Source organism: Pongo abelii, chromosome 10, assembly GCF_028885655.2.
Source record: "Pongo abelii isolate AG06213 chromosome 10, NHGRI_mPonAbe1-v2.0_pri, whole genome shotgun sequence".
NCBI lineage: Eukaryota > Metazoa > Chordata > Mammalia > Primates > Hominidae > Pongo > Pongo abelii.
Window position 1 is genome coordinate 19,076,387 of NC_071995.2, and position 15,996 is coordinate 19,092,382.

General features: G+C 36.8%; 1 protein-coding gene across 2 annotated transcripts in view; it reads left to right on the forward strand.

Annotated features, from left to right (window-relative positions):
- Positions 1–15,996, forward strand: part of PIK3C2G (phosphatidylinositol-4-phosphate 3-kinase catalytic subunit type 2 gamma) — a 400,993-nt gene that overhangs the window by 100,687 nt on the left and 284,310 nt on the right. The window contains exons 12-13 of one of the 2 annotated variants that reach the window (XM_024256898.2): positions 6,631–6,753; positions 14,430–14,561. In XM_024256898.2, coding sequence (XP_024112666.2) covers positions 6,631–6,753; positions 14,430–14,561 — 255 coding nt within the window. The remainder of the gene's footprint in view (positions 1–6,630; positions 6,754–14,429; positions 14,562–15,996) is intronic. The other variant, XM_024256899.2, reaches the window with a different exon arrangement.

Below are 15,996 nucleotides of genomic sequence, written 5' to 3' on the forward strand. Positions count from 1 at the left end.
TAATATTCCGTATTCCATTTTTTTCTGCTCTCATATTTATTATTTCTTTTCTTCTGCCAACTTTAGGCTGAGTTTATTTACCAAACTAACATTTGCCAGTTCTGCTTACCGGAAGTGGTCCACTAGGCACTTGCATCCCACACTTGGCTTTATGCCAGCAAGCTGGATTCTTAGCCATTTAAAATGTAAGGATAGTCTGAGATCATTTCAACCCCAAGATGTCTAATAATTTGTGATCATCACACTGGATCGGGCACCTTAACTCAGCATTTGGTTCATCTCACAGCAGAAGTGCTGACCATCAAAGTATCAAGGAAAACAGGTTAGAAATCTGACTCTCATGTCCTTCGCCCACTTTTTGATGGGGTTGTTTGTTTTTTTCTTGTAAATTTGTTGGAGTTCATTGTAGATTCTGGATATTAGCCCTTTGTCAGATGAGTAGGTTGCGAAAATTTTCTCCCATTTTGTAGGTTGCCTGTTCACTCTGATGGTAGTTTCCTTTGCTGTGCAGAAGCTCTTGAGTTTAATTAGATCCCATTTGTCAATTTTGGCTTTTGTTGCCATTGCTTTTGGTGTTTTAGACATGAAGTCCTTGCCCATGCCTATGTCCTGAATGGTATTGCCTAGGTTTTCTTCTAGGGTTTTTATGGTTTTAGGTCTAACATTTAAGTCTTTAATCCATCTTGAATTGATTTTTGTATAAGGTGTAAGGAAGGGATCCAGTTTCAGCTTTCTACATATGGCTAGCCAGTTTTCCCAGCACCATTTATTAAATAGGGAATCCTTTCCCCATTTCTTGTTTTTCTCAGGTTTGTCAAAGATCAGATGGTTGTAGATATGTGGCATTATTTCTGACGGCTCTGTTCTGTTCCATTGATCTATATCTCTGTTTTGGTACCAGTACCATGCTGTTTTGGTTACTGTAGCCTTGTAGTATAGTTTGAAGTCAGGTAGCGTGATGCCTCCAGCTTTGTTCTTTTGGCTTAGGATTGACTTGGCGATGCGGGCTCTTTTTTGGTTCCATATGAACTTTAAAGTAGTTTTTTCCAATTCTGTGAAGAAAGTCATTGGTAGCTTGATGGGGATGGCATTGAATCTGTAAATTACCTTGGGAAGGATGGCCATTTTCATGATATTGATTCTTCCTACCCATGAGCATGGAATGTTCTTCCATTTGTTTGTATCCTCTTTTATTTCCTTGAGCAGTGGTTTGTAGTTCTCCTTGAAGAGGTCTTTCACATCCCTTGTAAGTTGGATTCCTAGGTATTTTATTCTCTTTGAAGCAATTGTGAATGGGAGTTCACTCATGATTTGGCTCTCTGTTTGTCTGTTATTGATGTATAAGAATGCTTGTGATTTTTGCACATTGATTTTGTATCCTGAGACTTTGCTGAAGTTGCTTATCAGCTTAAGGAGATTTTGGGCTGAGACAATGGGGTTTTCTAGATATACTATCATGTCATCTGCAAACAGGGACAATTTCAAAAGAAGACATTTATGCAGCCAAAAGACACATGAAAAAATGCTCACCATCACTGGCCATCAGAGAAATGCAAATCAAAACCACAATGAGATACCATCTCACACCAGTTAGAATGGCGATCATTCAAAAGTCAGGAAACAACAGGTGCTGGAGAGGATGTGGAGAAATAGGAACACTTTTACACTGTTGGTGGGACTGTAAACTAGTTCAACCCTTGTGGAAGTCAGTGTGGCGATTCCTCAGGGATCTAGAACTAGAAATTCCATTCGACCCAGCCATCCCATTACTGGGTATATACCCAAAGGACTATAAATCATGCTGCTATAAAGACACATGCACACGTATGTTTACTGCCGCATTATTCACAATAGCAAAGACTTGGAACCAACCCAAATGTCCAACAATGATAGATTGGATTAAGAAAATGTGGCACATCTACACCATGGAATACTATGCAGCCATAAGAAATGATGAGTTCATGTCCTTTGTAGGGACATGGATGAAATTGGAAATCATCATTCTCAGTAAACTATCGCAAGAACAAAAAACCAAACACCGCATATTCTCACTCATAGGTGGGAATTGAACAATGAGAACACATGGACACAGGAAGGGGAACATCACACTTCAGGGACTGTTGTGGGTTGGGGGGAGGGGGGAGGGATAACATTGGGAGATATACCTAATGCTAGATGACGAGTTGGTGGGTGCAGTGCACCAGCATGGCACATGTATACATATGTAACTTACCTGCACATTGGGCACATGTACCATAAAACCTAAAGTATAATAATAATAATAATAATAATAATAATAGTTACAATAAAAGAAAAAAAAAAAAAAAAAAAAAAAAAGAAATCTGACTCTCAGGACCCACTTAATTAGAAAGAGACCAAATTCTGAAATGGTGTCATACCTTTCTGCCACTGAAGCAGTGAGGCAAAAAGACAGGAAAAAAACTTAGCCCAGTTAAGAAGAATGCCAGGACAAAAGTTAACCAAAAAAAATTCCTATCCTCAACTGGTCAGCATCATCAAAATCATCCTGTCCCACAAAATCCTCATCTCTTCCAGGAACCAAAGAAAGAGCTTCAGCCTTGATTCTCATGACTTTATTATAAATTGGTAATGTTTGCAACCACATTGTAAAATGGGGGCTTTGGAAAATTAGACTCATCTGTGTAGTCAAATATACCATACTCTCTGCAGAGTTGACGCCATAAGGTGGAGGAACCTCACCTGAAGCCTTCTCAGGTTCCTCAGGCTCTTCCTCATCCTATAAATGTTGGTACTTGCTGCTGCAGACCAGCTCAACTGCCACTGGTGCCACTAATGCCAACTCCACGGTGCAGCAGGCTGCAGGGAAGGTAGGGCGAGTGAGCAAGCTGAACAGGTGCAGGAGCTGCAGCCTGGGAGTGCTGAAAGGCTGAAGGCAAAAGGCTGAAGGCAAAAGGTCTCAGGTGGATCTCAATGGCAGCCACTGCACCTGGGCAGGATGCTCTCCTCAAGCTGTAAGCACTGCCAGTTCTGAGATGTTTTGTAGCTGCCCTTTTGATATCTTCTTTGAACTGTTGGTCTTGCGGGAGTGTGTTGTTCAATTTCCACCTATTTGTGGATTTTCCAGATTTCTTTCTGCTGTTGATTTTGAATTTCATTCTCCTGTGGTCAGAAAAGCTACTTGATATTATTTGAGTTTTCTTCAATTTGTTGAGATTTGTTTTGTGACCTAACATGTCATCTAGCCTGGAGGGTGTTTCCTGTTTGCTTCAGAAGAATATGTATTCTGCTCCTGCTGAGTGGAATGTTCTGTATATATCTGTTAGGTCCATTTGGTCTATAGTGTTGTTCTAATCCTCTGTTTACTTACTTTCTGTCTGGTTGTTATGCTTATTAAAAGTGGGTTATTGATGTCTAGTATTATTGTATTGCTGTCTATTTATTCCTTCAGCTCTGTCAATGTTTGCATTATATGTTGGGTGTTCTGATATTGCTTTATATATTGGGTGTTCTGATGTTGGGTACGGATATATTTAAAATTCTTATATCTTCCTGATCAATTTATCTTTTTGTCATTATATAATCTCCTTCTCTTTTTCTTGTTATAGTTTTTAACTTAAACTTGACTTTCATGGTGTAAGAATGGCCACCCCTATTCCCCTTGGTTACTATTTGCATAGAATAGCTATTTTATCCTTTCACTTTTGGCCTATTTGTGTCCTTAAATCTGAATTGAGTCTTTTGTAAGTAGCATCTAGTTGGATCTTATATACTTTTTGTCCATTTAGCCATGCTGTTGGTTAAATGGATAATGTCTTTTGATTGGGGAATTTAATCTGTTTACTTTTAAAGTAATTGATAGTAAAGGACTTACTATTGCCATTTTGTCCATTGTTTTCTGTCTTGTAGCTTCTTTGCCTTTTCCTCTCTGGCTGTGTATTTTTAGTGTTCGTTGTTTTTTTTGTGGGGGAGGTAGTGACTTGCTTTGATTTTTTTGGTAATGATATGTTTTGATTTTTTTCTTGTTTTTTTTCGTGTATCTTCCATAAGTTTCATTTTGTGTTTACCATGAGTCTTATACAAAATATCTTATATTCATAACAACCTTCTTTAAGCTGTCAACTTAAATTCAATCGCATACGAAAACTCTGTACTTCTTTTTCTCCTCCCACCACACTTTATGTTATTGATGTTACAAATTACATCTTTTTATATTACATATCCATTAATATATTGTTGTAGCTATTTTTGTACTTTTATCATTTAAATGCTATACCAGAGTTAAAAGTAATTTATTTAGCACCATTACGGTATTCTGTATTTGTCTATATATTTACCTTTACCAGTGAGTTTTATAGTTTTATATGCTTTAGTGTTTCTCTATAGCATTGTTTCATTTCAATTTGAAGGATAGTATTTAGCATTTCTTACAAAGCAGGTCTTGTAGTGAGGAACTCCCTCAGTTTTTATTCACCTCATAAAGTATTTCTCTTTCATCATTTTCGAAGGATGATTTTATCAAATATGGTATTCTTTAGTGACAGTTTTGTTTTTCTTTCAGCATATTGAATATATTATTTCTCTCCCTTCTGGCTTACAAAGTTTCTGCTGAAAAATACACTAATAATCTTATGAATGTTCTCTTGTACATGATTAGTCACTTTCTCTAGCTGCTTGTGAAATGGTCTTTTTCATCTTTGACTTTTTATGATTTGATTCTAATATGTCCCTGTGGGGTCTTCTTGGGGTTCTTCATAGTTGGCATCCAGTGGGCTTCCTGAATCTGGATGTTCATTTTCTTCCCCAAATTTAGGAAGTTTTTCACCATTACTTTTTCAAATGAGCTTTCCTCCCTCTTTTTTTCTTTTTCTTTTTTCTCCTTCTGAAAATCCTATAATGATACATTGACATATTGGCCTGCTTGATGGTGCCCATTATTCTCTTTGGCTTTCTTCAGTTCCTTGTGGGGTTTTTGTTGTTGTTGTTGTTTTCATTTTTGGCTTCTCTGGCTGGATAATTTCAAATAACCTGTCTTCAAGTTCACTGATTATCTCCTCTGCTTTATCAATTCTGCTTCAGAATCTCTGTAGTAAATTTCTCAACTCAGTTATTGTATCCTTTAGCTCCAAAATTTCTGTTTATTTGTATAATATTTTCTATATCTTGGTTGATATTCTCATTTTATTCATCCATAATTTTTCATTGAGTATCTTTATGATGGATATTTTGAATTACTTGTCATGTAATTTATATATCTTTATTTTCTTAGAATTGATTTGCTCTGTTCCTTTGTTTCTTTGGCTAGGTCATGATCCCCTCTTTCTTTGTGTGCCTTATTACCTTGTGTTGAGATATGTGCATTTGCAAAAACAGCTAACTCTATCAGTCTTTATGGTCTGTCTGGCTTCCCACTGAAAAAAAAAAAGCTTCAAAAATAAGCCTGGCTAGAGATTCTGAGTGCCTTCCAAACCTTTCATATGAGCACATCTTCACTCTGCTTGTACTTGTAAATTCCCAGTTAGAGGGATTTTGCTGGTTTCTGTCTTGTGGAGCTCATGTTTTCTTGCTTTTTCTGGTGTCTGTCTGTGGTACTGCAGGTTCTCTGGAATTTCTGTGAGGTTATCAGATCTTTTTGTTTTCAGTAGTGTGGATCTAAAGTATGCTGCCTCCCATCAGTGCTTCTAGTTGGATAAGACAGAAACCAGTCCCTCAGGCAATCTCTTTAAAACCTGAAGTGTTGGACATATGCTCCTTTCTTCCCCATCACTTTCCCTGACCAAGGAGTGGCTGACAAGGTATATAGGCTTTGTCCACTGTACCATAAGACCTCTGGAACAATAAGAAGCCACCCAACTTTTTTTTTTGTTCTCAACAGTCTCCAGGCACCTAGGGTATGCAGGGTCCTGTCAGTGCTCCAAGACAGACAAGACAGAAACTAGTCCTTCTGATAGTAGCCTCAAAACTGGAATGTTGGACACATGAATCCACTCTTTTCCTACCCAAGGAGAAGCCATAAATTGGGTTTTTTTAAAAAAATCATTCTATGCTGAGTTGTGGAGAGAAGCAACAGCAAGTATGTGCTAGCAAAAACCATCATCTTTGTTTTCAGTGGCCCCTAAACTGGTGACATTTCCTGTCAGCATTTATATCCAGGAAAGACAAAAGCTAGTTCCTTGGGTAGTCTCAGTGGTGCTAAGTCTAAGTGTTAGATGTATGTCCCCGTGTTCTCTTTCCCTTCTTGGTGGGAAGCCAGAAGTTGAGAGTTTCTTTCTGATCATGCCACCCTGTGCCAGGGAAGAGGCTCTGGTAACTGAGTGCCACAAGTTTTTCTACCAACTTTGACGTGGCTGGTTTTGAATTCACCTGGGATACAGGAGCCTCTTAACTGGTTTCTGGTTTTCTTACAAAAGGAAATAGTCAGCATATTGTTGAATTTTTCTCTACATGAATAAAGGAAGGTCTTAGGGCCTCCTATTCCACAGTCTTTTTGACATACTCAGCCTAAATTATTAAAGCAATTTTTAAAGCATGCTTTATGCAAGCAGTCATCACTTCATCATTTGACTTTTGACTACAAAAATAATTGACCCATATAGAAAGCTAGTTTCTTTAAAGTGCTAAGCATATTGAATTGATGTTGTTTCATTTTAGCTACAAAGCGTTTTCTTTTACCTGTTGGCTTACATATGCTGGAAAGAAGCTGTGCCAAGTGAGAAACTACAGAAATATTCCAGTCAAGAAATTATTTTTTTTCTTGGTCAATTGGAACGAAACGTAAGTTTAATCTTTACTCTATCTGGATCATTTATCTAATAAATGTCAGCTTTTTCCCCCTTTTTTTAAAAAGCAAAGGATGTAATTTAAAAAAATATGCTGCCAGTTGATTTGATTCAGTGGTATGATAAATATGCTAGGGCTAATAGATAACTGACTGTTCAATTCAATAGATTAAAAGCCCATTTAGAAACCTAGACAAATGTCCAATTCACATTATTGAACTGAGAAAAAAGGGAAATTAAAAAAGAAGAAGACTTATTAATCATTCACACACTGTGCATATCAGGAATATGCTCTCTTTGAGGGAGGAGTGGAGGGAGTCCAGGTATAACAAAGAAAAGATAACCCTTCTGATAATGTGGGTAATCTCCATTTTCTCAATTTTCTCACATAAGCTGAAGTACAAATTTATTTAAACAATCAAGTTTTTTGACAATAAACATCTATAGATGTGTAAGCTTAATTTGGGGTGACTGGCTCCCACTTCCTTCTTCTGTAAAAATTTGTTAAATCAAGAAGATAAAGTACCTTCCTAACATTATCACTGTCTTTCTCCACTTTTTTGCTCCCCGCACCCAACTGAAGCCCTCTCCTTACTCAGAACCCCAGGGGGCTCATCAGCCTCATTCACAGCTTTTCCATGGTTACTGCTGCATTTCCTCACTGCTCTGCCAGCTTGCTCTCAGTCATTTCCCTGCAGTCTCTATTGCTTCACTCAGATCAATATTCTTCCCACCTCAAGCAGAAGAAAATTCCCCAGCCTACTTCCCCTCAGCTCTTTCAGATGATCTGGCTTTCTTAGAAGACAATTTGACTCCCGGTATGATGCTTTTCCATTAATACATACGTGTCAGAATTTGTAGAAGAGGATGATGTTAGATAGCACCATCTATTCTACTCTTACCACAATAATGGAGACTGTGTCCTGAAACATGGCATGTGACCTTCAATTCTTGCATACCTCATGGCCCCTCCCATTCCAAACTAAATCTGCCATCTTATAGGAAGGACCATGACAATCTCTGTCTCCCCTTCTTTGGGTAAGGTTCTTTATTCCTTTGACCAAAGACCTGACATTCAATAATAATATCCCTTTTTCTTTCATATAATCAACTCTGCTTGTAAAATTTTTCAATAGCTCTCCAATTCTTATAAGGCAAAGCACAAATCATTTAGCAAAGCATACAAGGCCTTTTGTGGTGTGGCCCCTACCTATCTCTGCATCTTTACCTCTAGAATTAACCCCATTCCCCGTTCTTGCTATCCATCAGTCATTCACATCTTATCTACTTACCCTAACTATTCCTTGACTGTCCACCAGTCATTCTTTGCATCTGATCTATTTACCCTAACTATGAACTGAGAAGTCAGGCCTCTGCCAGGGATCCTCCATGTGTCAGGAACACAGTATTCCACTCGCCCATCTGGGAAACACATAATTATCTTTCGGGATGCATCTTTTACTTCCTGTATAAACCCTTCCTGTATCATTGGGCAAAATTGTCCATCTTTTCTTCCCTTGCTTGGTCTAACCTGTAAATTTCTCTTATAGTACCTACTGTTTGTTTAGATTTCTGTATACTCCTACCGAATAATACAAAGATTTTTTTTAAAAAAAATTTTATTTAGTCACCAGCAGCTAAAGCAGCACCAGACAAAGAGTCCAGTAAGTGTTATTGGGCAAATTAATAAATTTGGTATAACAAGTGACTCCTTTAAAAAGTTATTAACCAAGCCAGGTGCGGTGGCTCACACCTATAATCCCAACACTTCGGGAGGCTGAGGCAGATGGATCACTTGAGGTCAGAAGTTTGAGACCAGCCTGGCCAACATGGTGAAACTTTGTCTCTACTAAAAATAGAAAAATTAGCTGGGCATGGTGGCTCACACTTCTAATCCCAGCCACACGGGAGGCTAAGGTAGGAGACTTGCTCGAACCCAGAAGCCGGCAGAGTTTGCAGTGAGCCGAGATCACTCCACCTTGGGCTACGGAGCAAGTCTAAAAAAAAAAAAAAAAACATTAATCAGTTCAATCTCTAAAATTTTTCTTCTGATTTAATTAAAAGTAATTTCTGGTTGTTTTAAAACATCAGATTTATTTTCAACTCACACACTTATGCCATCATATAGATAATTCAAGATAAAAATCTAATTCTAAACTCAATTTCAAAGAAAAAATTCTGAATGCTAGTTCTGATACTTACTGATTAACTTGGCCCAGTTCCCACAACCAGAAAGCGTCAAAGCTAGCATTTAGACCCACTGTTACTCCTAAGCTGATGGTTTTACTGTGACTTACATACTTTTCCTTATAACATATAAAATATTGACAAGAATATTTACATCCCATAAATAGTATTCAGGTTTTAAGTTAAGAAATAAAATAATAACAACCTCTATTCTACTCCATCCTCCTGCCAGCAGCTACCCCATTTCTTTTCTCTGCTTTGTAGTGAAACCTTCCAAATAACTATCTATATTCACTGTATTCAGTTTTTTTTCTCTGCTCTATAACATACTCCAATCAGGCTTTCATCACCTCTGCTGCACTGAAATTGTCACCAGTAACCTTCACGGCTGAATCCAATGTTTGTTTCTCAATCCTCATCTTACACGAACTATCAGAAGCTTTTGGCACTGCTGATCTCACCCTCCATCTTGAAATTTGCTTTCCACATGGCTGACTCTTACCTCACTGGCCATTTGTTCTCCATGTCCTTTTCTTCTCCCAGACTGATTATGATCTTAGTCCTTAACCCTCTTCTCTGTTGTATATGTCATTATTCCCTCACTTTTCTCTTATAGTTGTATACCTTTAAATACAATTTAAATGCCAACAGCTCCCAAATTTATATCACTAACCCAGGCATCAGTCACAAACTCCACACGTAGAGAATCAATATATCCTAAACTAAATTTCTGATCTTACATTTCAAACCACTCCACCTATGGATGGCCACTCTGGATAATCAATTCTAATTCTGGTTGTTTAGATCAAAATCCTTAGCCTGAATCTCGTTTCAGACCCTATGTTCAGAAAATCTTAATGGCTCTCTTCTCAAAACATATCCAGAATATGTTCTCATCACCTTCAATGGTCTAAACAAACATCATCTCTCCTCTCTGTACCACAATAGCTTTATAATGGTCTCCCTACTTCTCTTACACCTTTATAGTTCTTCTTGCAAAACAGCTAAAGTCATCTCTTTAAAATATCAGTCAAGGCATGTCATTCTTCTGTCTAAAAACCCTGAACTAGCTCCCCATTTCACTCAGTGAAAAGATAAAGTACTTGCAATGGTCTGTTGTTTAGTGTCTTCATTTTGTTTCAGTATTAATAGAAGAGTTCTAAACAACGTACTTTCAGCCAGGTGCAGTGGCTCACTCCTGTGATCCCAGCACTTTGGGAGGTGGATCATTTGAGGTCAGGAGCTCAAGACCAGCCTGGCCAACATGGCGAAACCCCATCTCTACTAAAAATACAAAAATTAGCCAGGCATGGTGGCCTGTACCTGTAATCCCAGCTACTTGGGAGGTCAGGGCAGGAGAATTGCTTGAACACCAGAGGAGGTTGCAATGAGCCGAGATCGCACCACTGCACTCCAGCCTGGGCAACAGAGTGAGATTCTGTCTCAAAAAAAATAAATAAATAAAAAATTAAAAGTGTAGCTTTCAAAATCTCTCCTTTTTCACTCTCAGAAGCTTACTCTGGTTTTAACAAAACTATTTCATATACAATAAAACAATTTTAAGAAAAATTGTAGTGATTATTCATTCTTAAATAGTATAGTGAGGCAAACATGTGGTTAAAACTTGAGATCTATACGATACCTGTTCCTTGGTTTAAAAAAAAAAAAAAGCAATCTGTTTCCGCTTACTGATGTGTCTGTTATTTTTTTTTCCTTTTTTGTCTGAAAGTTCATTCCTTTGATTTTTAAGTAGCCATACAAAAGTTAAAAAATTTTTCAGTGAAGGTGAGATTATTCTGGCTTTAAAAATTCATAGGTATTAAAGAATGGATAAATAACTACTTGGGAAGCACTTATTCTTATCCTAAAGGAATTTATTTTTCTTAATAAAAATGACAGAATGGAGATTGGCAGTAACTATCCACTGTAACTTATATAATTTCTTTAATTCTTGTTATTAAAAAAAAACCTCACTAACGAGTGAAGTTATACATGAAGAAGCCAGACTTAATGGGAAAAAAGGAACATTCTAGATCATGTGAGAAATAAAGTGAAATTACAGTTTTCATCGTAGCACAGAAATATGAAAGCTGAATAGAAAGTCAATTATAAGTAAAAGAAAGAACATTAAAGAAATTGCTGTGCATTCCACAGGATCATCAGCATTTTATGTCAAGTTTCAGAGCTTCTTTTAAGCTGAGAAATATGTCCATACTACCTTAAATGAATATGACAAGTGTGAAAGAATTTGAAAGAAAACAAAGAGAGGACTTTTAGTTTTGGATACCAAAACATGTTGGTATCCAATTTAATATTTTAATCTAAAATTTGACAGTCTTTAACAATAGAAGATTCTTCTCACTCTAGTCTTTTCTTTATTTTTCTCCATTAAGTCTAGCTAGACTTCTGTATTTGTCAGTTCTCACAGTGTCATAAAGATACTACAAGAGACTGGGTAATTATTTATTTATTATTTATTTATTTTATTTTATTATTATTTTTTTTTTGAGATGGAGTTTCATTCTTGTCGCCCAGGCTAGAGTGCAATGGCGTGATCTCACCTCACTGCAACCTCCGCCTCCCAGGTTCAAGCAGTTCTCCTGCCTCAGCCTCCCAAGTAGCTGGTATTACAGGCATGCATGCACCACCACGCCTGGCTAATTTTGTATTTTTAGTAGAGACAGGGTTTCTCCATGTTGGTCAGGCTGGTCTCGAACTCCTGACCTCAGGTGATCTGCCCATCTTGGTGGGAGTGCTAGGATTACAGGCATGAGCCACCACCCCTGGCTGAGACTGGATAATTTATAAAGGAAAGATGTTTACTTGACTCACAGTTACGCATGGCTGGGGAGGCCTCAGGAAACTTAAAATCATAGCAGAAGGGATAGAAGAAGCAAGTACCTTCTTCACCAGGTGGCAGGAAAAGAGAGAGAGCAGGAGAAGCTGCCACTTAGAAAACCATCAGATCTCTAAGAACTCACTCACTATCATGAAAACAACATGGGGGAAACCGCTCCTGTGATTCAATCACCTCCTCCCAGGTGCCTCTCTCAACACCTGGGGATTACAATTCGAGATGAGATTTGGGTGGGGACACAAAGCCAAATCATATCAACTTACATTTCATCTGTCTACAAGGAATGTGTTTTTTACAAACCTGTGTATTAAATGCACAATGGCTGATATAAATTATTATAATACTGATTGAATAAATGAATATAATGCTGGTATACCACCTACAATTTGCCATATATTGTGTTATATAATAGCAGTTCCATTTTGTGAAAAAGGAAAAGTAAGACTTAGAAAGGTTAAATGCACTACTTAGAAAGGTTAAATGCATCTTAGTCAATAAGGTCATTTTTTGAGCATAAATATGTCTAAATCCAAACTTGGACCCATCCTCTCCACAGACAGTTTATGTATTGGCATCTCACAATTATCATTAACTCAATAACATCATACCCTAAACTATACTAACTATTCCCATCCCAATTTCCTCTTTCTTCTTTATTCCCTATCAGTTAAAAATATCTGTTGTAATCTAGAAACTAGAATTCATCTTTAATTCTCTATTGTCTTATTCCACTGGTATGCCATCAGTCAGGTATTAGTTATGCCTTTTACTTCTAAAATAGCTCTTCTATCTTTCATCCTGTTAGCTGCTCTATAACCACACTGGATCTGGATTTGATTATCTCAATGGACACCATGAGTAGGAGAGAGAGATGTACTTCCTCAAATTCAATTATGGTCATTGAATTAAATTAACTTCTCCTTATCCCCAAGGCTGGATGCTGTACAGGCACCGAAAAAAAGGAGTCACCATGTTTGATTTGAAACCCTGTGTAAAAACTGCTCCCTAGTCTCCAGATTAGAAAGCCAACTCCTAGTGTGAGAAGATGCTTAATATTACCTGAGGCCTCAGCTGGGTGAACCTCAGTCCACACCTTTCAGTTGGACAACAGGCTTTTGTCATCTTCCGTACTCTAATAATCACCTACTGCTCAAACAATTTAACATCAAAGTTCAACTGGGAATGACAAGGTCAGTAGAGTCTGTGTATTTCCCTCACATCTCATGGCCATCAGGTATCATCCCATAAAGATGCTCAGTCACTCTTCAAGTCTCTTTGCTCTTTATCCTTCCCATTCATCTGTGATTTATCTCCCACGACTCTGGCCCTGTCTGCCAAACTTTGTTCCAATTTTCTCATTCCTCTTTAGCATTCTCACCTACTAGTAAACATATCTCCCCATCTCGGCTCCTAGAAAAAAAATTTCTTTCATCTCCTTGTCTCAAAATAGTTCTTTCCTAAACGCCAGGCTTCTCTGAGGCATTATCATATAATGATCATATAACTGACATATGATCATATAATGATCATATATGAGAACCTGATCATATAATTCTATACAATTGAGATGACTCCAGAAAATAATGAAAGGTACATGTCTCCCTGCCCCTATTAGGGATGTCAGATCACAATCTCAACTTTCTGTCAAAAGCCCCTTCTCAAACAATCATGCCACCTACGTATACCCCATCCAGTCTCATAGTAGTATTTATGACCTTCTGGACACTTCCTTATATATATTGATGATTTCAACCCAAACTCGAGTTTTTCTCACCATTAAAAATCCTGTGTCTATCCTTAGCCAATTTTATTTGCTAGTATCTATAATCCATCCAGGATCTGAGCTCGGAGAGTCTTGACCTTATCATATCCAGAGATTGTATATGTGTTACATTTCAGTGACCATCCTCCAAATTCCTAGGACCTCATCATGATCCAGAATGGTCCACATTTAAAATGGCAAAAAAATCTCTACACTTTGGCTGTATCTTTCAAATATTTCTTTTTGACTTTAGGGAAAAGTTCAAATTCTTTTGCTGGGCATGTAGAGCTCTTAAGCATTCTGGCAACCACCTATCTTTCTAGTTACATCCTCCACAATTTCCCCTAACAACTTGACTTCATCTTTTGTTCTAGCCACAATGAACCGTTCACCATTTATAAGACATACCTAATCGTTCATCCATATATGCCCTTGTCTGTGCTTTTTCCTCTTTCTGGAATATTCTTTTCCAAATCTCCATCTCATTATAGCTAATTTAATCTTTCAGAATCATTTTGAGTTATTTCCTGCCTCCTCCAACTCCCTAACACAGCGTCTTTCTAAGTCTGTTTTTCATCTGTGCTTGCAACAGCTTAAGAATAAATGCTCAAGTTATTGTAACTTTTAAAAATATACCTACATGTCAAAATTATCAGGAATAATTTTCATCAATTAACAAAATCTCACTATTCTACATATTTCTGTTAAATTTTCATTTTTACAAGATTAAACAAAAAATTTCAAGAGGCAGCCTCAATTCAAATAGTTAAATATCTTTGTCCCAGACCAGTACATTATAAGAACATTTTCATTAAAATATCAGTACAATTGGGTAGGTAATGCTACTTCTTTCTTTTATTCTTAGGATCAATTTTCCCCTTGAAATAAAGTCACTTCCAAGGGAATCCATGCTCACTGTAAAACTGTTTGGGATTGCCTGTGCAACCAACAATGCAAATTTACTGGCGTGGACTTGTCTTCCACTGTTTCCAAAAGAGTAAGTATATCAATTGTGAGTAATAAGCCTATCATTTCACTAAAACATTCTTAGAAGTAAATATTTTGGCGTATATGGCATAATGAGGAAATCAAGACATTTTATTCTAAAATTGACATAGTTCAATATAAGTCGTGACTGCTGAAAGCAGAACTGAAAAGTGAAATTGTAGAAATGGCTTTCAAAACAGGACTCATGCTGAACTTGTCAGCTGGGTCATTTATAATGAAAAGGTATCGGCATGACCAATCTCAATTACTTTTTCTTTTCTGACCAACTGATTTCTTTGGAATTAGTAATTCAAAATGATTTGGATTAATACTGTCATTTAGAAAGAATGTAAGTCATGGAATTCTGGCTAAAGTAAAATTATACAAGGTAACTGGCTTACTGACCTTTTCTTGTGAAGAAGAAATATTTAGTAACTTTAAGGTGATATTTTTCAGAAAACTAGGTCAATTATAAGTTCAGATATTCTCTCAGAACTAATGACCGTTGCAAAATGAAGTGTTGATTTAACCATAAATCTTGGAAAATATTAATATTCAGAATACTTGATAAAATCAATTACATGATGTTCTATGGTATTAAGGAAAAAATATTTTTTAAAAATCAACCATTTTTCACATGACTAGTCTTGCTTCAGAATCAAATGATAAAATTCAGGACTTTCAAAAAATCAGAACATATATTGTAATGTTAATATTTTTATAAAGCATATTTTCCCCTCTGCTGTTTTAGAAAGATATGGTGATACAAAAATATATTTTTTAATTTATTAATTTTTATTTCCCAGACCTAATCAATATAAAAAATTATTATCAGCAACCATAATAGATGTTTCAAATCTTCTTTGTTGGATTAATTCTGATGTAAGCTCTGTGTGTGTGTGTGTGTGTGCACGCACGTGTGTGTGTGTTGTTCTGTTATTTGTTTTCATGCTTTAGCCCATTTCTATACCATTGTTCCTTGAGGACAGGGAATGTATTTATCTTTGTCATATCTATCATCTAGTGTAGCACCTCATATAAATAGGCAATCAATACAAGTTTGTTTACTAAATCGAACTGAGGAAAAAAACAGTCCCTATATAGGAGATAAAGAATGAAATAGGATTTCAAGGTCTATAAGAAACAGTTTATCCCTAAAAGCAATACCTACTGCTGTTAGCAGACATTTCAAAGATATGATTTGTATGCTAAGAACTTTATTTTCTTTCTCACTAGGAGCAGCTATACAAGTGTCCTTCCTTCTCATGAGTGAGTTTCCTTAAAGTTTTACCTGCAGTATTTGTAATATCTACCATTTTTTGTAGAATATTGCTAGCTAGTCATTCAAAATAAAAAAAGGTTAAGTCCATTTTACTCTCCCATCATGTAACACACTACTTGCACATAACAATCAATAAACACTAAACATGTAAGAATTTAGGAAT